Source organism: Poecile atricapillus, chromosome 6 (genome assembly GCF_030490865.1).
Source record: "Poecile atricapillus isolate bPoeAtr1 chromosome 6, bPoeAtr1.hap1, whole genome shotgun sequence".
NCBI lineage: Eukaryota > Metazoa > Chordata > Aves > Passeriformes > Paridae > Poecile > Poecile atricapillus.
Window position 1 is genome coordinate 6,122,285 of NC_081254.1, and position 23,019 is coordinate 6,145,303.

A 23,019-nucleotide genomic window follows, 5' to 3' on the forward strand; every position below is an offset into this window, starting at 1 on the left:
AAAGACATCTGTGGTGTTTTGGGAGCCTTTGGGCTGTTTTTTGAGTGGGAGAGGAAGGGCAAATCCCAAATTTCACCAATCCTCAGCTACACTGAAATCCCTCCAGGCAGATTGGGTTTGTGGGACCCTACTGGAGACCTCATGAACGGAATGTGGAAAACCTCTGGCACGATTTACACTCGTTGGGCAGAGCATCACAAGCACGTGGCACAAATATCTCACCTTTGAAGCAGCAAAATCTCCCCTGGCAGCTGGGGGGGTCTAAAAGGAGCCTCACACCCAGGCCAGGTGTGGGGGAGAGCTCCCACCTCTGAGCACTGTCACACCCCCAGAGCAGCAGCAGGCTGGGAAAACACATCCCTCAACAGGAGACCTCAGTGTGGGTCAAGCAGACGTGCCTGGATAAGCCCCTGTGATTTCCAGCAGCATCAGGTTTCCTCAGGCCACTCTGCTGGATTTAATTCCCCAATAATCTCCTGCTGCATCAGCTCCGGCCCTTTGGCTGGAGACCGTGCTCTGCCTGCACACTCCGGTCCCTCCTCATCTGAGCTGAATTTGGAATAAAAAGTGTGCTACCAGCCCTCTTTGGGAGGTGAAAATACCTCCAAATGCCTCCTGAAAGTATCTCCATTTACTGGGGGAGAAAAAAAATCCTGTTCTGTTCAACAGACTTGTGGGCAGATCTCACAGCACAGCCTGGAAGCTCACTGCTATTAAACTGGACAGGTGAGGAGCCTTTCTGGCTCAGGACTTATTTTTCTTTTGATGGGGTGGGGGGGAAAAAAATGAAAATATTAACTGATTTGGCAACAGTTAATAACAGTTAACTCATGGGAAAACATCCATTTGAACAGGGATTTTCTGTGCCAGCAGCAGGGTCATTGACAGTGTGCCACAGGGAGAGGAGGGCAGGAGGGAGAGGAAAAAAATTCAGCTCAGGCCACTTATTTAGGGTCTACCTCATGAAATTCTTAATAATGACATGCTACCAGGAATCCAGCTACATCAGAAAAGCAGGACAAACCCTGTGCTCAGCAGCCATGGCCATGGAGGAGAGAGCCAAGGCTGCTGGCACTTCCTACGGATTTAGGATTTGCTATGGATCAGCGCTGGTTTGAGGTCCACAGGTGCTGGATTCAGCCTCAAGCTTTGGCTCCTGCCATGAAAGCCCTTGGATGAAAGCCAGGTGTCTGCCACCTCCAGGCTGAAATGGTCCAATATCAGCATCTTTTGTCCTGGGAAAAGAGAGGAAAAACCTTTAAAAAGATACTGTAGCTCAACCTGAGGATGCAGCTCCAGCTGGAGGAGGTCAGACCACAGGGGTGCAGCTGATTACGACCCCAAAGGGAGAAATATCGACATAAGGAGGGTGAGAGCAGCACACGTGGCACCGAGTGGCTCTGCTTTTATTCATTTTTGCTACAAAGGCTAGAGGAAAACAGGCCCTGAGAGACCACAGCTCGACCTGCGCCGAGCACGGCGGGGCCGAGGCACAAATCAGAGCGGGGACCACATCAGCTCGTGGTGAAAGACCACAGATCAGATAAAGAGTCAGCTTTTGGCAGCAATTGGAACAGAAAAACAGGAAAGCTGCAGCCCTGATGAGACCAAAGTGGCCAGAGACTGTGCACACCCTGTTTGCAAGAGCACTGGGCACCTCTAGGGACACAGAGAGTAAAATCCTCACTGGGGCTTGGCTTGACAGCTGAGAACAGAGCACAGACATCTTTAAGACACCCCTGCAGGGGGGATTAACCCTTCCCCAGCCACCTGCACAGTGCCACAGCCACACCTTGGTCCCCAGCAAGTGCAGGGAATAAAAGCCTGGGTCACCTCACAAATGCAGCAAGAGGAAGAAAACGGGGGAGAAGCGACTGTCACGTGAGGTAAAAAATCATTGTGAGGCATGAGCACGGCTAAGCAGCTCATGTATTCAAAATGCCTATCCAGGAGCACCCATCTCCCAGTTAAATTACTTAATGGGGTTCAAAATGAAGGAAACACGTGCTGGAGATGCTGGAGACAGAAAGTGTTGGCTTTGATCTCGTGATTTTAAACTCAACACGCAGGGCAGAGAGGGAAAGCAGCAATGAGCGCCGGGGGCACGCACAGTGACACAGGCACCCATGGCCCACACAGGGTTTGTGCCATGGAGAAACCCCTGGGAGAACCTTCCTTGCCTGTGTCATCACCAAACCTCAAAGCACAAGGATGGTGATGCCAAACTGAGCGACCCCTTGGGGAATGCAAAGCAGGGACGGGTCCTGCAGCCACAGCTGTGCCACGAGGGGAGAAAACAGCCTCGCTCCTGAAAGGGGGCTCTGCTGTGGCAGAAAACCTGGAGATGCCTTTCCTCTGGAAGTATTGCATTCAGGCTTGGACACTTCAGCCTGGAGGTGGCTTTGCCAGAGATCTCCAACAGGGCAAGGAGGAGGAGGAAGGGATGGCCTTCTGCTGCCTCTTCTAGCACGAGCACTCCAAGCGCCTGACTGGACTGAGGAGATGTTCCCTCACATCCCCCACAGCACCTGTGAAACCCCTTGTCCAAAGATGCAGAGGGTGCCAAGAAGGGGAGATGGGAGCCTTGAAGAAGAACGTGCTCAATACACAAACCACTCCAGGCTCAGGAAGCCACCAGCTGGTTCTGGTGAGGGGCTGGTCTCAGATGTGTGTCCCCTTACTCACCCCTGAGCAGCCACCTCCAGCCCCCAGGGCAGGACACCCTTTTCTGTGAGCCAGAAGTCCAAATGGTTGTACAGTTACACAGGTGTACATTCAAAACTGTTACTTTTACGTTTTAAGGCTTTACAGCAAGACACTGAGCTAAATAAAACCACAGGACCAACCACCCAAAGCAAGCAGTCAGCAGTGGGCAATTCCTCTTTTTCAGGTTTTCCTTCAGATATTGTCATGTGGACATTCAGCTCCTTTTACCTCCCCACACCTCCTTGTCCAGACTTCTCACCTCTCCTCTTGCCTTCCCTTCTCCCTGCAGTCAAGCCAAGCTTGCTTTGACTTCAACTCCTGGAAAAGTCAGAAGGCATTAATCAAGCACTCTATTGTGCAACTGTTTCCATCACCGAGTTGCATCTGGTCCCTGAGGTCTCTTAACTCTTCATTAAGAAAGCTCTCCACGTGGAAGGAGGCGAGAGAGGGCTTGGACAGCACTTCACAGGCTCTGCTGCGCACGGTTCTGCACGGCTGGAAATGAACGCCTGCAGCCCCACAAACACATGTGCAAAGGAGCCCAGCACCGAGGGCTTTGTCACAAGGAGGGGACACAAGCAGCAGCAGGGCCACTTCTGAGTCATCTCACTGGCAGGGTGATGGAGAGGAGGCACCCAGAGCTGCAGGTACAGAGCATCAGACCCAGAGCACTGAGGTGCCCAGCCCCTGAGCACCAGCCCAGGGCCAAAACCATGCAGGACCAACCCAGCTCCCATGCAGCTGCTGCAGGAGGTGGCATGCTTCATGAAAACTCAGCTACAGATGAACTGGGCAGTGTTCCATCCCAAAAAGGGCATGAGCTTTGTCAGAAAAACAGACCTGTCTAATGGAAGTCAAGTAGTGAAGAGAGGACATCAGGCCATGGCCACTAACCTGTGCCAAAAGCCCACCTTGAACACCCTGACAGGAACTGGCCCATCAGGGTTTTGGGCAGTACTTCTTGGCCAGCTCGTGCCACAGCACCTGCATGAGGGTGTAGGTACTGCCACAGAGCCCCCAGCTGCTCTCAGAGGACTCTCTTGTACTCCACAGGTCCCCCAGATGATTTCCTTTCCCAGCCACGCCGCTTAACTCAGCCCCTCTTTGGCTGTTGGAAGTGACTCCAGGGCACATCCACCTCCTCATGCTGCATCTTCCCTGCCAAGAGCCACCTCAGGGGGTGTCTGAGACCGTGCCCACCCATCCACCTCCTGCTGTTGTGAGCACGTTGTCAAATCCCTAAAAATCAAACCCCACCTCCCCAGAGGGGCCTGAAATGCTGCCCTTGCAGAACCAAAGAGATCAAAGCTTCCTACTCCCAAGTTTTTTTGCTATGGGGACAGGGAAGAAGAGGGATGAGGATGGATGGAGAGGAAAAAACCTCTGCCAAGCGCACAAACCTGAGCAAGCTCCTGATCACAGGCTGGGACCTTCACCAAGGACACAAAGAACACAACATGAACAACGAGCTGGCTTAGGGGAATTCATACTTCCACCTCCAGCATCCAGCTACCTTCCAGATTCTGGTCAGGAGATGCTGTGCCAAAGCTCAGGATTCTGTCCAACAGGTAGAGCTTTATGTGAATGTCAGAGTTTGGCAGATCTGATCATACTCCTCTCTACAATAACCTCTCCAGATCTTACTCTCGAGAAATTAAGCTTGTCAGAGGGAGCTGACAAAGAGATGAAGGTGGCAAATTATGCTCCTTGCAGAATCTTCCTTCAATGCTTCAACCTTCAGGAGAAGCTGGAGCATTCCCTGGAGTGCTGCAGCACGGACCCCACCCCCAGAAAAGGCCAGACACGTTGGGTGCCATCCCTTCTCCTGCTTCAAGGCACAAACACGAGAGCTGGAAGTTCTTGTGCAAAGCTTTGCCTTCCTCTCGACACAAACGAGACAAAAGCCAAGACGATGGACAAGCTGGAGTAAAAAAAACACCAACCTTCCTATCTGGCTTTTTATCATTGCTCTGTGTTCCTCAGCTCAGTGGTTCCCAGCTGCTTCCAGCCCTTTCCCTTTCCTGGGGGGCTGCAGCTTTTCCAGGAAGCCTCCAAGCCCCCCAGACCTCAGCTGCAGGCTGGTTTGAAGGGCGCCCACCTGTGAGTGAGGGCTGAGAACCACTTCAGACACTCTAAAACCACTCAAAACACGTGGACCTGAGCTGCTTTTCAGGTTCCAGGGAAAAGCCACGTCCTTCCCAAGTGCTGATATTCAGGGAAGGGGAATAACTCCTCTTTGTGCTGGTGAGTGGATGTTATCAGTCTCCTCTCACTGCTGCGTGATCTTTACCATCCTCCAACGCAAATTTCAACGTTTTCCTAAGCTGGTTGCAGTCCCAACTCCAGTCTGGAGCTGTCAGCCCTCCTGTTTCCATAGTTTCAAACACTTTTTAAAGCGGAGGATCCCCAAGCCAACCTCTCAAACGCATCTCCCGCCCTCCAGATGCCTCTCAGACACCTCTCATCAGCTGTTTCATCCCATCCTTGCAAAACCCCAGCAAATCTCTATAAACATGTGCCATCACCCCTTTCCTCACAAGTTCCATGCCTCCACCCACGAGGTTTCACTCTCCCATTACCAAATCCTGATTTACATTAAAGCCTTTGCCGCCTTCTCCTCCAAACTCATTAATTTCCATTTAAGAGGCTCATTCCTGCAGAGATTTCCATGACAGAATCCTTCCCGTTTTCTTCTGCCATTTTCCTCCTGCCACTGGAGGATGGGGCAGCCCAAGATCTCTCTGTCCAGGCTGCTGGAATTCCTCAATCCAGCTTTTCCCAGCTGCTTTCAGCCTCTTCCAGACCCCACATAACCTTCACAGTACAATTATTTTGTCAAAGGCCACAAAAACACCAGTAGGGCCTGAAGCAGCCCAAATTATACAAATTTAAAGCACAAAGCTCAGCCTCTGAAATATCATCTTTTATCAGCTTAAAACTCCTCTGTGAACAGGAAATCTTGAAGGCAGAGTGCCACAAATTTCAGGGCTTAGGGATGGGAGACAAAGTAAATTACCAAGCACAGGAGCCCTCAAAAAGTAAAAATAAACCCCACTAAGCCCATTTTTTTAATATTTCTGTAGCCAGCACAGCCCATACAGCAACATTTGCAGCTAGAAAGTGTAGCCCAGCAGTTCATTAGCAAGGTTTTTTTATTCAGGTTGCTCATCACAAGTCCAGTCCATGTGCTCATCGTTCCCATTAGGCCGGATAAACACATCCAGGTTTGTGCAGAGCACCAGGAGCTCACCAAGGCAAACACATCTGCTGAACCTGCACAACCCTAATGTTTCTCAGAGATGTTATTTCTTTTTTTTTTTTTTTAAAAAAAAACTAAAATCATTTCTCTCTGCTATGCCTTCAGAATAAAGCTCGGTAGACAAAAAGAAAAAAAAAAAAAAATCCAAACCACAACCAACCAAAAACAACCAACCAAAAAATAAACCTAAAAAAACCCCAGGCAGAAAATAATTACCTGTCCTATATTGCAACACAGAGCAGTGGCTGAAAAGTTTGAAAGCACAGAAGGTAAGTGGAAAATGAGAAGAAACACATGGAAAAAACAATGAAATGCCATTAAAAAAGCTAAACAAGGAAAAGCCTCAAAGAACAGGGAGCGAAAGGCAAAGAAACAAGCAATGGTTTTTATTTTAGTGGGACCTTCAGTTCAAAATAAAGGGATTTTCTCATCTGCCTTGCACAGGATTGTATGGAATAAATAAAGGAGCAGAATTACCAGGGACAGATGTGGAAAGACGGGGTTTGAGAAGATATCGAAGAATGAGGGTGACAAGAAGCCAAAGCAGCAATTCATGTTCTGTTTTTGAGGAGACACTGAGCTGACTCCTTATTCGACCTCCCTCCCTTTGCATCGAGTCACAATCTATAGGAATGGTTTGTTGGGTTTTTTTTTTCAATCCAGCTCCCACTGCACCCAGGTCACCTCAGGGAATCTGCTCAGACCGACACATCATCACTCATTTCAGAGCCAACCAACCGCAGGAAAAAGAGTTTAAATTCTCCCACCAGTACCTTTCCTTCTTAAAAGAGTGCAATTTATAACTCTGCTGCAGCTTTAAAAGAAGACACAATTAATTATTAACCACCCCTCCATGAGCTGCTGCTCCCTGCTGATGCCAGTGGTTGGGAAAGCTCAGCCAGGCCCTGGAGCTGCAGAGGGCTCAGAGGACACAGAAATCCCAGGTGTGGGGATGGAGCACAGGGACTGTCCTCTGTGCTGCCACCCAGCACCTCCCTGGGAAGCTCTGTCACCACATTGGTCACCAGAGTGGAAAAAATGAGCTTTTTTTTTGCCTAGAAACCACCTTTAGCTGCTGGAGGCTGGGCCATGAGACTTTCAGTCAATGGGATGAGTGTCAGAGTCAAATAAAATCCTCTCTCCACAGCACTTCCCACCTGTCTCCAGAGCAGAATCCCTTCACAGAGAGAGAGATCTCTGTATATTTATATTGGATATATATGTATGTATATATATATTTATAGAAATTCCTCATCATGTTGAACCCTGTTCAGACTACTCTCCTCTGCATCTTCCCACCCTGCTTTCATTTTTTGGACACAAACCAAGCTCACCAAAAGGAACATGCTTTAACATCCTGGGTGGCAGCACGTGCTGAGGTGCAAAGCCCTTCCTGGTGCCACTCACCTGGCGGGGTCAGACCCACCTGGCCAACACTGCACCCACCCCACAGTGCACCAAAACCTCCCTTCCCAAACAGAACTCAGCGTTTTTTGGAGATGCTCAGCCAAATGTAAGCGAGCTGACCTTACCAGTGGTGGGAAGGAAGGAGGAGTAACAAGAGGCACCCGAAGTCACCCGATTTGGGGGTGCAGCAGAGCACCTCCCCACCCCTTCTCACCTTCCTGCAGCCCAGGGGGAACCCTGGGAACAGGGAACACCACCTAGGATTGAAGTGCCACTTTAAAATCTGGCTTGAAAACAGCCAAGCAACCAGAAGAACCCCAGAATTACCTACTTGATCTGTCCTGAGAGTGGACTTGATGATCTCAAAGGGCTTTTCCAACCTTAACAATCCTGTAATTCTATAGGGAAAAATGCATCTCACTGTCAATGTAAAGCTACTCCAGGAGAAGAATTCTCAGGTGGCACTCACGTCTCATTATGCAGCAGATGCAACATTAACTTATTTATAAGGTGCATTTTGAAGTTCTCTGTGAGACTAAATATAAAATCCCAGAATGGTTTGGGTGGGAAGGGACCTTAAAGCCCATCCAGTTCCACGGGCAGGGACACCTTCCACTATCCCAGGCTGCTCCAAGCCCCAAAGTCCAACCTGACCTTGGACACTGCCAGGGATCCAGAGCCTCCCCACCCTCACAGGGAAGGATTTCTTCCCAATATCCCATCTATCCCTGCCCTTTGGCACTGGGGGGCCATTCCCAATTTCCTGGCACTCCAGGCCCTCGCCATCAGCCTGTCTCCATCCTTGTTGCAGCTCCTCAGGCACTGGGGACAGGCACCTGCCAGTGTGGTTTGATGCCCCAGGAGGTGCCTTCCCTTCACCAGGATAACAAAGTGAGGGTCTGATATCCCTGCACACCTCTGGACTTCCACTTTGGCACTGCTCAAACCTCTGGAAAACACCAGGATTTGGAGCAGCAGCTCCCTTCAAACCCCTGGATGCACAAGGAGCACCCTTGGCTCCAAGCAGCGCACTCCAAATTCCACAGCTTTACAAGCACAACGTTTCAGCTGTTCGCCAAGCTCAGAACACTGCAATAAAACACCCACACAGTGACAAGAATGAGACTTTAATCAGTTTTAAGTGGAGTTTTAACACTAAGAGATAAAGGGTTGTTAAACACAATAACAAACGGACATCTGATTTGTATGAGGCATTATCCTGTACATGTCATACTTGGTTTTTGTGTATTCTCAGTTACACACAGAGCCACTGTTGCACAGCACAATAGTATTTGAAGAGGCTGAATCAGAGTAAGGCTGCTTAACAGACTGATTTTTTTTTTTTTTCTTTTAGTATCTATATATATATATGCTATATGAAAACAGACTGGAAATTTGAACTGGCAGAGAAAGGCAGCTCTGCCAAAACGCTGCAGTTGGAGCCCCTTTTAGTGCACAGTCCCACCCCATCCATCTGCATGCACGACACTTTCCAACAGTATTGAGAAGGTAAACGAGGCACTTCGTGGCAACCACAGGCATCGTTAACATATTGCACACACTTGCTAGGACTAAACATGGAACTTGCACACCAGCATCCTCTTTTTGGATTATTTGAAGGGTTTGTTGGTTTTTTGTTTTGAATTTGGAAAGCTGATTTTGATGCTGCATGTAAACTCCACTTCAGTTTACAATGTGTGCCCCGGGGAGGAATCTGGAGGCTGTATTTGCACAGCTGCCCTGGAGGAGCTGTGGCAAAGATTTTCACTGGGGCTGCCCAAGCCCAGGGGATGCTTCAGGGCCTTACAGTTAAGCTCTTACCAAAGTGATGCCTTCAAGTAGTTTCAGACATGTAAGCTCTTGCATATCCCAACAGGCTGAAGCGTACAGTCCGGAAACTCAAGGAAAGATTACCTACAGAATGCAGCTCAAGCTAATTATGAATACTGTCATAAATAAAGTTTTAATAAGGACTCAAAAACCTTTCAGTCATAGCAATTCTTGTCAACTTCTATGGGGGTGGTAACTGAAATAAAGTATAGGAGAGTATGTATAATATATATTTATATATATAATATATATATATAATGCCATTTTTCCATATCCAATGACTACACCATAAAATGTAAGCAAGGCTTTTCAAAGACGTCGAAACATTAAAAAAAAAAATCCAAAAAAAAAAAAAAAAAATTAAAAAAAAATTCAAAACCCTCATTCCAACCTTCACATTCCAAAGGAAAAATAACAGTGCAAAAGCCCATCCTTGCGTCCTGATTCCCGATCCGGCGTCACCGACTGGAACTGCACCATCCAATCCTGATTATCCAAAGTGGGACACGCAGCAGTGCCAAGATCCCAATACTATCCAAGCAAGAACAGTTTGGTTTATTAAGCCAACACAACTTTCAACTGTTATAAACCAGACAGGGTGAAACACGATTGGAAGGGTAAGAGTTAAAATTCCTGTTCCCAAGGGAAAACCACCTCTTGCTCGTCACAATGAGCACTGAACCTTGATCCATTAAAGTCTAATTAAACCTGTAAGTCAGAACATATTACCAGCTTTGTTAGAATCATGAATCTGAGGAGCAGAATTGACCAACAGAAACCAGATAAGAAAAAAAAAAATAAAAAAATTAAAGCCCTTTACACCTTGGTTTACCAATTGTAATTAGTGGAAGTCCTGCCTTGTGTGGTTCAAATTCCAACCATTAATGCTGCTGTACAGGGCTCTGACAGATCCCATTCATAATTCTGGCTGAGAACACGCTCATGAACTTCCATGTCAGCACCAAAAAGTTAATTAAGTGGGGGGATGTGTGTACTAAATACTAAAAAAAAGCATCAATTTGGGGTCAGCTGTTCATGGCCCACTTAGAGGGGCCCGTTTTGGCAGTGACTTCACATCTGGATGCACCAGCAGCTGGACTCCTGAGTCACCTCAGGCTGGGCATGACAATCGTCCACCAGAAGCCAACTCTGAGCCCTACCCGTGTCCCTAGGAACAAATAATCCAACACTGCCACTTGGTTTAGGAAAACAATTTGTTGGGTGGTTTGAGGGGTTGTTTTTTTCTAGTTTTTTAATATTTTTTGTATAATGCGTTTCTGCTTTTTAATCTTCATTTACAGCGTTGAGAATTTACTGCAACACTGGTTTTTCCTGTCTCTGGTGTGTAATGTCCGTTTTTAAAACATTGCAGGTAATGAGTATTCAAGTAAAATTCCCTAACAGTTAATGACATTTTTTTTTTAAAAAAAAAAAAAGTGTGCAAAACTGCAAAACTCATTGTAATAGAATGTGTAGGGTCAAAGGGGTGGAACGGCTGACAGAGGCTTGATTGAATAAATGCATCAGAAATCTTCCAAACAAACACTAACCTGGAGAATCTCCAATGACATTTCCTGTGCACCATTACAAAATCTTTTTATATTCATGAGAGAGGGAAAAAAAAAAAACCAAAAAGCTTGCAAGGCAGCACATGAAGTATTCACAGCAGGAATATGATTGAAAAACTACTAATATAAATGTAAGATGTTGACTGTTGTTTTTGCACTAAGAGCATCTGACTTTTAGCACTGGCCTTGATTACACAGGAGATGGAGCAGCCATTACAATTCACAAAAAATCCCAATAAATCATTGTCAAATTTTGTAACCATTTGTTTCAAGCTCTTACTTTAGTTGATAGCCTCCACATTTGTATGGTTAAGTCATTGTTGCTGTGTTTCCTTTTGTTTGTTTTTTTTTGTTTTGTTTTTCGTGACCCCAATTCCTGGTCTCCCTTCATTGCGCAGGTCTCGTGGGTGTCGTGAAGGTTCATTCCTGTACCCCTAGACAGAATCACTCTCTCTAGCTGCCTTTTCTAGCACCATTACACTTAAAAAAAATGAAAAATGCACAAACAACAAGCAGTGACAGCGGCGACTCCTCACCCATTGTCCCGGATGAATTAGGGCAGCATGCTGAGGAAAGGTGCATGGAACAGCCGGATATGGTACACAGGCCACGCTCCTTTCCGAGCATCACCTTCCAGCCCCCATCCAAAAAACATGCATTAGAATGTAGGAAAAACCTTCTAGAAACATCTCTTAGCCAACTGCAGACTTTTCTGTTGCCACACAAGTGCAAAAAAAAGGGGCAGGATGTGAACCTGTAAATATTTTTTTTTTTTTTTCGGTTTTTGAAACTTCGTTTGGTGACAGAACACAAAAGGAAAAATTCCTACGCATACACATTAGGTCTGTCTCCACTTTTATAAAACTGGAATAAAATGGGAAAGTGCCATGTTTATAGTTCCTAATTGAAGTTTTAATGTCCTTTGACACAAAAAGGTATATACATAAGAGCTACGTAACCTTTCTTTTACCCCCCCCGACTGGACAAGTGTCAAACCCTGTAGATTTATAGGGCAAAACAAGATTGGTCAGGAAAGAATTGTTCCTATAATTGGTAATCTGACACTATGTCCTTTTGCCATTTAGAAAGGTCCTTTTCTTTTTTTTCAGTTTATTCAAGTTTGTCTGTCTTCATGGTTGGTTTTTTTGTATGTTTTTTTTTTTTATCTCTGATAAAAAAAATATTCAGACTTTTGTAATCTGCGTATGCTGATCTTCATCAAAAGGTTCATTCTCTGGATCAGAGTCAGTGGTGTCAGAGTATCTATAATGATCAGGTTCATTGTCACTAACATCTGGTGTTACAGAAGTTGAACTGCTAGCCTCTGGGTTTGATGGCTCTTCTACTGTTTTTGTGAAAAATAGCTTCACCTGGGGAAGGAAAAAACAACATTTAAAAAGGGAACCCGGACTTCAACTGAGCACAGGCAACAAAGCAGCTCTTAACAGCACAGCTCCTTGGCTACCCTGAGTCACACCCCTGCTCCTCTCCCCAGAGAGAGGTTTGCCAGCCTCTCAACACCACCCCTGGCAAAACAAAGGCCTGGCAAAGCAGCAGGATTTTCCAGCCCAGCTGCAGGAATTGTGTCTGGCTGAGTGCTCAGGTGCTCCTGAGCTGCAGCAGCAGGATATCCCAGCACACCAGGCCACACCACCACCCTCCTGCCCTGCACAATTCCCAGAGCACCAGGAGATTGCAGCAAGAGTGCACAGGAATGAACAAAACACTCTCTAATGGGTATCTCCTGTGTGGGAAGTCTGATCCAAGCAATATTCCAAGCAGCTATGACCATTACCTTCAAATGAGCACTGGCTGATCTTTTATGAGGAAGTTAGAAAATGCTGGAATTCTTACAAATGCCTTTTTCATGTTTAAAACGCTGCTGGCAATGGCTCATATTCCCCAAAGCTAAACTGCCTGGGTAAGGTATTCCTGGAATCCCAGGACAGCTGAGGTTGAAGAGACCTCTGGAGATGATCCAGTCCAACACCCCCTGCCCAGGCACAGGAGCACTTCCAGGTGGGCTTGGAATGTCTCCAGAGAGGGAGACTCCACACCCACCCCAGGCAGCTGTTCCAGAGCTCTGCCACCCTCATGGAAAGAAGTTCTTCTCATGTTGAGGTGGAACTCATGTTTTTGTTTATGGCCTTTGCTTCTCACTCTGTCACGGAACAGAGCCTGGCAGCCTCCTCTGGAGGAGGAGGACAGGAGGACATCCCTCTGGAGATGTCTGTGTGGGACAGACAGGGATCCCCCCTCAGCCTTCCCTCCTCCAGACTGACCCAGCCCAGCTCCCACAGCCTCTCCTCATCAGAGAGATGCTCCAGACCACAAATCATCCTTGTGGACCCCTCTTCTTCCCGGGGAAAAGGCGCTGCTGCAAATCAGCTGAGTGTGCCCAGCCCAGAACTCAGGCAATGCAGCTGGAGCAGGGATGATGGCACCTGGTCACCGGCTCTCCCACACCTCTGATGGCTTCACTAAACACCTGAACAACCTGCAGACTTCAACCCCAGCTGCTCAACATCCATCAGCTCCCCCAAAGGCAGACAGAAGTACAAAGCTCAAAGCTTTGCTAAGTGATGGCAATACCAAAACATGAACTCAGCTTCTACACAGCAGTTTCACAGGGTCCCTCCAAAGGCAAGACAAACAAATCATGCAGCTTTTCAGCTTTGTTCACACATAAAATATACTGACCTTGAAGTTTGGAGAGAAATATCTGTTGGCTTTATCTTTATTTGCTTTGTCTAGATCGTTTTTTGTTAATGTAAGGATTAAATATTCCTTATCATTATCTGAGCGCTCTGTACTGAAAATACCATCAAGTTCCTGATCTGCAACTAGACTTCCATTTTCTACTTTGTCTGAATTTTCATCCAGTCCTATGAAGAATGTATTTACCCAAAAGTGAAACATTTTGTCCTGGGGGAGGAAGAACACAGAAAACAAGCTTGCTTTAGTATTCACTAATGGCACGTTAATTAGACTGCTATCAGCATCTGGTCAAAAACAGATCTGTAATATCAGGCAAAACTTGGACAACAGTCTGTCATTTGTTACATTGCATGCAAAGACATTTTCACCACATCTCCTGGACAACACACAAAAATCTGCATTCATCAAGCTCAGTTTTAACCAATTAAGCTTTTAAAAATCACTCATTGAGAGCTGGGCTTTAAACTAGCATACCTGCAATAAAAGCAGATGACAATAAATTCAGTAAACTAAAACTTGCAATCACAAGGCATAAAAAGATTTTTTTTTTTTTTGCTCACACCTTGCCAAGCAATCCCTAAACCAAACAGACAACCTCATCAGCTGAGGTGAGCAATATTGAATCTCCCCTGTAACAGAAAGCTTTTCTTATTTTTATATTTATATTACAGATATAGCTACAATTGAGCAACTACTTTACAACTACAGCAAAGGATTCATGGGTGCTTTGCTGAGATGCTTTCACTCAGTCAGACTTTTGCTGAACAGCACTAGGAGGAAGGCAGAGCCAGTGCCTGCTGTCCTGTCACTCAGCAGGAAGATTTTAGGGAGAAGCTGAGGCACTGACAGCTGAAGGATGTTCAGCTTAAGCAGAACTTGACAGACGACCATCAGCAGTTTGATTCTCCACTCTGCCACAGCTCCAGCTGTACCAAGAGGCAGGACATCCCTGTATCAGAGATCCTGAAGGCTCTGGAGAAGCAGCTTTCTGCCAGCCCAGAGCTGGTGTTTCCAAGGGCAGCTCTCCTCGGCAGCTTGGTCCTGATTGCACAGCAAACCCCTCTCCATCTGACACTGAGCTACATCCACTTGCTCTTTACATGTGAAATCTTCTGTGTGACTCTGATGTGGCTTTTCAGGGCAAAGATCAAAGAGGCAAATGGACAGTTCCTCCCACAATGGTTAGTATTCCTGCATTGCTGCTAAAGCTGCAGGGAAAGTAACCCATTCCAGAATCTCACATTCCTTGCTATTACACAGGACCAGAACACAAACTCACTCCTTCTGAGCTAACTTACATATTTTGGTTTACCAAGGAGATTTAATTCCAATTTCTTATTGGAAAAATCCATGTCCTGCCCTATCTTCCTATTCATCTCTGTTAGTAAGGAAGCGGGGGGGAAAACAGAGGTGGAACAGAAGTGATTCCAGCATGTGTGACACGAGCAGGCCTCCTGCTGAAGGCAGTTTGGCACCAGCAAAATACCACAGCATTTTCCTGAGCCAATGAAAGAGGGCAGGGAAGAGCTGGACTACTTAACTTACACTCATCCTCCTCACGAATTTATTCAAACAAGATACTGGGAATTCACAAGTGCCCCTCTCCACCAAACGTCAGTAGATTGATTTTCAGTATTTTAGGTAAAGCCTACAAAACCGCTTCCAGCTTGTCTGCATTTTTCTAAGCACCTGAGAGACCCCAAGACAGAAGTTTAAAATCCAGCCAGGAACACTTCTGGTAGTTGAGTTCCCGTGCCTCTCTCTCCAGCACTTTGGGAATCAAGTTCATCTAGCAAATGAGTTGTTGGGGGAGTCTGACAGCTGTTTCCCACTGCCACTGATTCCCTTCAAGCCATCCCATCTCTGAAGAAGCCTTGTTGGAGCCCATCCATGGGAGGCAGTAGTTAGCAGGCTCTTGCCAGGCCCTGCATATACATTTCACACTCTCCTCTTTCCCCAAGAACAGCCTGAGAAATGCCCTGCCTGGGTCTGGAAGCTGAGGATTAATATCCTGGGTTCACTCTGATAATGTCTCTCTCCCAGAGCAGGAGGCAGCAGACAAAATCCCTGTGAAGACAACCCCATGGTACCCTGATCCAGGCTCCTCCTCACCCACACAGTGAGTTCCTCAGAAAGGACTCCAAGGAGGTGAGATGTTTATTCCTGCTCAAAACACAGGACCTGCTCAGGTCAAAACAGAGACAACCAGCAGCTTTCCTGCTGAAAATCCCCCTGGTGCTGGTCCCCAGCGCCACCAGTGTCATCTCCAGGGAGGGGAGGACATGCAGCAGGGGATGGATGGTTGGAGAATGGCTCCTGTCACCAGTGGGAAAGCAGTGCCAGAGAAAAAGAGGCCACTGGATGGGAATCAATGCCAGCAGAAGGCACAGTTTTGTCATGCCTCACCTTCAGCTCCACGAGTGGAAAACCAGGAGGGATTTAGTTGGTACTTTAGGGGCTAGGGGGGACTCAGCTTCACTGACAGGGGCTGACAGACAATAAACCTCTCACTAGGCAGCTTTTAATCTGTGTTCCTTGGGATAAATTTGCAGTAGTCTTCAGGGACTCAAACTAAACAATACAACTCAGCTGAGCTGGTCATTTCTCCTTTTATCTCCCTCCAGCTTTTTAAAGCATCAAGTTATTTTCCTTTCCTTCCCACTACACAACTTAATTAGCCTAATAAACTGAGTTCATGGGTCCTGGAACATGGCATGGCCACCACTCAAATTGAGGGAAGACTTGGTCATGTTTTTTGGAATTAGCTCTTCAGGCTGATAACGTGTCACTGTTTTCTCCGAAGAGCAAATCCATTATTCAAAGTGAGCATTCAGCTAAAGCATCAGGACCCAAGATATTTCATGGGAGACAAGGAAGAAAGATGATGTAATATGGGCCAAAGATAGGAATTTTAAAAATCAAGGCATGAACTGAACTCAGGCTTTATATAGCAAATCAAAATACCAGACCAAGTGCTCACATAACACAAGTTAATGAATAGATCTCTAAAAAAAAAAAAAAGAAAGTATTAGAGACTGTTTTTCAATGTGTTTTGCTTCACTTCCAGTTACATCACAGACATCTGTCTTAAAAAAAAAAAATAAACCACAGATGTACTTCTTCCCATAACCAAATCTGTGCCATAAATCTCCACTGCAGTATCAGATGAGACAGAGGCTGATTTAATCCCACAATTCTGACAAACAGTGCTTGTCCCTACCTCGTGCAATTTCACAGACTGACAGAAAAACATTCTCCACTCTAGAGCTGGTCTCTAGCTGCAGACTGAGATGCAAATCCAAGATTCAAGCCATCAATCAGGAGTCCCCATGTCCTCCTGAGAGCTTAACTTTTGCAGAGAGATCTACAGGCACTCAGAGTCACTCTGCAGCACCCGCTGAGGGTCTGGAGATGCTCTCCAAGAATGGAGATCATGGTTCAGCCTGTTCCCTAGGCCTGCCCGATGGAACTTCCTGTACCATTTTCAGATCAACACTGAGTCTTCTGACATTTTCAGAGTTCATTCCTCAGCGTTTGCTTAACAGCAACTGCCCAAAGTCTTGTTGAACTCTGCAGCAGAACTTATCTCTAGACTTGAGAGATGAAATGCAACTGCTCAAACAATGCTGTCAGCCCTCCTACGCTGGAGTCTGGGGATAAAACACCACTGACTCTCACAAATTAAACCCACATCAACATTTCCCTCTCATCTGTACTGGGAGGACTCCCAAAAAAAGGTCTCCTTCAGCCCCAGGCTCTGGAGATGAGGAGATTTCTGTATTATTTTTAAACAGACTCCCATTGAACCGAGTGATCTAAGGATACTCTGAAATACTTTCAGATTATCATGTCAACATCAGTAACCAGAAAAAAAAGGCTTTGCAGAGATCCATGGGGGCAAAACTAGAGTGACTACAGCAGCAGCCTGAGACGGAAGAACAGTCAAGCTACAACAAAAAGCCATGCTCCAAAAAAAAAAAAATTAAAAATAAAAAAAAAAAAATAAATAAAAAATCCCCCAAATTACTAACTTCTACCCATCAGAAATTCATACAGAGTCACGGCACTCGAGCCTCAAGCCATTTTGTTCTCATGTGGGCATGCATTTCATTCTTGAAAGGAAGTAGCTACAGCTCACTGAAGAAATAGTCTGAGGATAAAGTAAACAACTTGATTAGACAAGAAAAGACCAAGAACTGGGGACTTCTAACTGATGCCAGGTGGCAGAAACTATGGAAGGGATGAAACTTTTCCAAGGCTGTCAGCCCTGTACCAATACCCCAGTGGCACCAATGATCCTGTGGCTGAGGTCAGCTCCCAAAAGCCACTGAATTTGCTTAAATTAGCTTTTGCTATTAAAAGAAAGTGGCTGCTTTAAATCTCACACTGACTCTGTAACATTAGGTGTTTGAAATCATTTGGTCATTCAGGTTTGGTTTGGTTTATGGATAATAATTTCATCCAAAATGAGCCTGAGCAAAATTGAGGAGAGCCCTCCCTACAGAGAGCTCTGCAGATAATGCTCTTCATCAAAGGACTGGGAAATTTGGAAGCAAGTACAGGTGAGGGAATCTGGGGACTTCAGCTAAGACCAGTGTTACCGAACACCAAACCACAGCCAGGGCAAAGAGGTTTTCTTCATCTCCAGAGATGAGACACAGCCATTCTCCAGCCTGAGGCTCAGAATGGATCAGGAATTACACTTTCAATTGATCTTATTAGGTTTTTTTATTATGCTAAAGTTAAAATGCAGACTGGTCAATACGTGATGTCTTCAAGACTTGTTTAGCTATAATCTGCTAACAGAAAACCTGGGGAGAACAAGAACCAGTGTCAGGCAAAAGACTTAAATTCCACTTTTCATAAACCTGGTTAATAAAGCAGAATCTCTGAGAGATAAGATGCTGTTACACCTAATTATGCTGTCCCTCCTGAACTAGGTGATCATTGCATAAAGGGATCTTTAAAATACAAGTCTCCCCAGTGGAGGGCCTTCATTTTGGGGTTTTGGCTAAAAGCTGTGTAGACAGTTGATGCAGAAAAGAAACAGGCACAGATGTGAAACACCTGGACAGAGAAATGTGTTCAATCTGAGCCAAGGTAGGTTCTTCTGGCACCAATATTCCCCTTTTCCCTGTTCTCACCTCATTCACTTTATGCAACAACCTGTCCAAGGACCTCTTAGAAGGATCAGCTCCTGCACTTGTAGTAGAGCTGAGAGAGGTGATCTGACCAGAACTGTGGAACATCTCACACCTATTTTCCTCTGTCCTCCATTCATACTGAAAGCTGAGGCAATAAGACACTTGATTCAACAGATATTTAAGACAGATTATCAAGGTAGTTCTTTTACTGGGTGATGAAGGAGCAATTTCCATCTCAGAAAAGTTTGTGGATGTGAAAAGAACCACCTTCACCGTTTCTTTGGCTCTACCAGGCCAAAACCACTGAGAAACTGAGCACCTCTGCACTATCTATAATCCACAGAACCCAAATAGTTCAGGTGTTTGATAAGAATAGACAAAAAGAAAAAAAATAAAAGAAAAAGAAAACAACCAGCTACTCAGAAACGACAAAGATTCTTAAGAAATGAAACCACAATCTGACACCCTGAAATGAAACTCCAGCACAGTAATCCTCCTGCTGTGGTTCTGCACTTCTACACACTCCTGAAGACCCAATCCATACTGCAGAAACTGTGTGTGCTCATGAGGGGCTCTCATTACGCTGTCTCTGGATCTCAGTGCTCTCTCCAGAGGTAAAATAAATACAGGAGTTTGTTCCTGGGGCTACAGAGCCAAGATCCAGCAGCTGACCTGCACACTGGTATTTCAAGGATGGCCAGGGCAGCACAGCACTTCCCATCAGGTGTGTCTGTAATCCACATGTTACTGGAAATGGCAGAGAAACAACAAACTCACAGTCCAGATAGGAGAGAGTAGATAAAGCAGGATCTTGTCTCAGATGTTGGGTTTTGCATCATCTCCTCCCTGCATCACTCATTTTTAGCCCACAGTACTCATCCGGGTGCTCCTTTAAAAGACTCTTCTCAAAATTGGCTGCTTGTGCACCAATAATCTCGGCTTTGAAGTACAATTTCTACTTTCAAAATGCTTTTACAGTCTCTGTACTGCACTGACCAACTAAAACATCTCCTCAAACAGTCAGAGAAGGAAAACAGGGCCACTAAGGAACTGTCCAGAAACTTTTGCAGACACCAGCATGTGAATTAAACTTGTTCACACTACCAAGCCCACGCAACAGTGTGCATTCACACACAGCTGGCAGGTACAACCTGTCTGCACAGCTCTAAGTGATGTTTCCTCACCACTTCTTCGTCTCCTGATCCACTTTAGCATTTCTTATTTTTATGGATTCACTCACTGAATGCTCTTAAGTTTCCTAACCTCAATTCAACAGGGAGTAAGTACTGATAAGGATTTTAAGTAGCAAAAAGCAAAGCAGCCTTTAATCAGCACATCTGAGTCTCATCCTCACCTTTCACTCTGGTAGACTCAAAGTGGCTCCACAAGCACCAGAACTAAAGAAACTCAGGGATTCAGCTTTAAGAACTGACTTTGGCTTCAAACTGAGTTCTAGATTAATTTTTTTTTCCACAACTAAGACCCTAATAAAACCCTCAGCTCTGAGGGAATTCTCTAAACCTCTCATGTCAAGGCACTGCAGCTGGGAACAGAGAGGTGGTGGAAGAGATTGCAGAGATACTTTTACAAAGTGCGTGGGAACGCAATTATCTCAGAAATTCAGCTAAATTTGACAGATGGGTACAAATCAGCCAACAGCACAGACAGGATCTTCTGTGCCTGCTCAAACCTCAGGAAAATTTAGTGAAGAAAACAGCTGGAGTTAACTTGCTCAGTATGCAAGTCTATTTTTAGAAGGTGAATGTTTCCTCCTCAATTAGATTACTCACTACTACCCAAACGACTGCAATACAGACCCAGGATCATTTTTATCCAACCTTTGTACTTAATCTCACCAACTCCCCAAACATCCAGCTTTCATTTTGTGGTCAGCTGGCTCCTCGGGAAAACCAGACATCAAAGAATTAAATGTCATGATTAAACATCCCTGAAAAATAACCAACACCCCAACCCCCAGCATCAGGGGCTGGCTCGACAACATTTTCCAGAAAAAGCAAGGAAACCAACCTTTTTCAACATCTTGTTCTGTTTGTGGAAAAATTCCACTTTGATATCACCGCATACCGGCAAAGGTTGAGGGAATTCAAAGTACATGTACTTGTCTTCACGTCGTGAGGGTCCTGAAGGGGAGGTGAATATCTTTACCTTGAGCTGGTACACCACAAACTGAGGATCTGTGTGACAAAACAGAGTGCCACTTGGTGAGAAAAGACTCAAAAGTGTCAAAAAACACAACAAGGGGAGCAGAAACAAAATCATGAGCTATGGTATTTTCAAAGTTAACTAAGTTTCTATTAAGGGTTTAACAGCACAGGGGATCAAACTTCGCTAGATGCTACTGGAAACAACCTTAGAGACTTCTGTCCTTCATGGCAATACTTTCAGGCCACCAGGGAGATCCTAAAATGTTATTTCTTTTTAATGATGTAAAACATAAAAACTACTTGACTGTTCCTTGCATTTTCCCTCTCCTCTCTATTACACAGACTGAAGTGAGAGATTTTATTCGTTCTCACCTCTTCTTCCAATTGTAGAGTGGCTGGTCATGTCAAACTGACTCTACTCTTACACAAACAAGCAAGAACAAGAACGAAACTGAACATTAATGCTGAAAACTAACCAGCACAGCCTAAGCTGGTCCTGTAAATCACCACCAGAGAAATGCCAGCCATGGCATATCTTCCCCAATTAAATCTGCAGGGGTAATACTGAAATTAAAACAGGTTTTTGGTCCAGTTTGGGAGGAGATGCTTTGGAAATGGTCATATCAGACACCCCTGTAGAGGTGTGGCAGTCCCTACTAACCACACCCACACTGTCCTGCTGAAGGGCCCAGTGATGAAACTATTACTGCCAGGTTCAGAGAATCCCCAGGATGGTCTGGGTTGGAAGGGACTTAAAGTCCATCCAGTGCCACCCCTGCCATGGGCAGCGACATCTTCCACTATCCCAGGCTGTTCCAAGCCCCGTCCAACCCGGCCTTGGGCAGCTCCAGGGATCCAGGGGCAGCCACAGCTGGATCCAGGGCCTGCCCACCCTCCCATGGAACAATTCTGTATATCTCACCTAAATTTCCCCTCTGGCAGTGTCAAGCCATTCCCCCCTGGTCCTATCACCGCAGCTCCTGTTGCAAGGTGCCTCTCCAGCTTCCCAGTAGCCCCTTCAGACCCTGGATGGTGCTGTGAGGTCTCCACACAACTTTCTCTTCCTGCCCTTATCTCCCTCGAATCCTCAGAGCTGTGAAACTGTCACCCCCTCATTCTGCCCTAGAGGCTGGATTCTGCTCTGTGCATGACTTTAAAGCAGCAGAATGATAACAAGCAAGGCAGACTGAAAGTTATCACGTTGGTAAAATTCCTCCCACCACAGCTGACAACACAACTAAAGACACAACACAGACCATCGATTTCACATTCTGAAAAATCACTGAGAACTCCACAGAAACTTAAAATATTGCAGCATATAACTGCTGAGCTTGGTAGTTAATTTGTCTTCTCAGGTGCTTGGCCAATCCCTTGTCTATCCCAACATCCTCCTGTGTAAAAACCACCCTAGGAGCCTCTCATGGACATGCAAGTCAGCGCTCACTTGAGCAGCTCAGACTCACAAGTACAGCACAGCTCATCCAAAACATTAACCAAGTGGTAATTGCAGAAATCTGTAACCTCCACACCTCTCTTCCCTAAGGCAGAGGGGTTTTGGCAGAGGCTCCTCCCTCCCTCCTGGTTACAGCCTGACAAGCTGCTCGATTGTTTCTTGTGTGTGTGACATGTTCAGGTACTGTCTCACAACAATATTAACAGGGCAATTTTAATCAAAGCCACAGGAGGCACTGGAATTAATTACACATTACTGTAATCCTCATAGCAAAACCATTACATTTTTTCCACCAACAAAAAACAAGCACGCAACACAAGGCAGTCACTGCCCTGCAACACAGCCCACAGGACAGAGCAGAATTTGTTTTTGTATTTCAAAGCTTCACAAAATCTGCTGTTCCTCACTAACTCAGTGTATCAGGAGATGAGATTAATCATTTACAGGTGTATTAATGCTTTAGAAACCTCCACATAAAGAAAAGTTTATTCCAGAGTTAATTAGATATTTATCCAGTTGAACGGATTCATTTATTTTTTTTGAACATCATGGGAAGAATGATGTTGCTGTATTGGAAGCCAACATGCCATTAGGCAAATGTTTTTCAGCAATTCATGTTTCCCAAGAGTTGCTGTGTTGAAAAAAAGGGAGGCTTTTCATAAAACTAAGGAGCAAATACCCAAAGAGTCATAGAATGGTGGAGTCCCCATGCCTGGAGGAGTCCAAGGAACAAGTGGATGTGGCACTCAGTGCTCTGGTTTGGGTGACA

The 23,019-nt window shown here is 45.7% G+C and overlaps 1 protein-coding gene across 5 annotated transcripts in view; it reads right to left on the bottom strand.

Moving 5' to 3' along the window:
* The window catches only part of PTEN (phosphatase and tensin homolog), a 72,655-nt gene that overhangs the window by 15,699 nt on the left and 33,937 nt on the right, over window positions 1-23,019 (bottom strand). For 2 of the 5 annotated variants that reach the window (XM_058840683.1, XM_058840682.1), the window contains exons 7-9: window positions 20,661-20,827; window positions 13,471-13,695; window positions 8,484-12,140 (exon numbers count right to left, since the gene is read on the bottom strand). In XM_058840683.1, the coding sequence (XP_058696666.1) occupies window positions 11,955-12,140; window positions 13,471-13,695; window positions 20,661-20,827 (578 nt within the window). In that variant the 3' untranslated portion in view covers window positions 8,484-11,954. Of the gene's footprint in view, window positions 1-8,483; window positions 12,141-13,470; window positions 13,696-20,660; window positions 20,828-23,019 lie in introns of those variants that run through there. The other 3 variants (XM_058840680.1, XM_058840681.1, XM_058840684.1) reach the window with 2 other exon arrangements.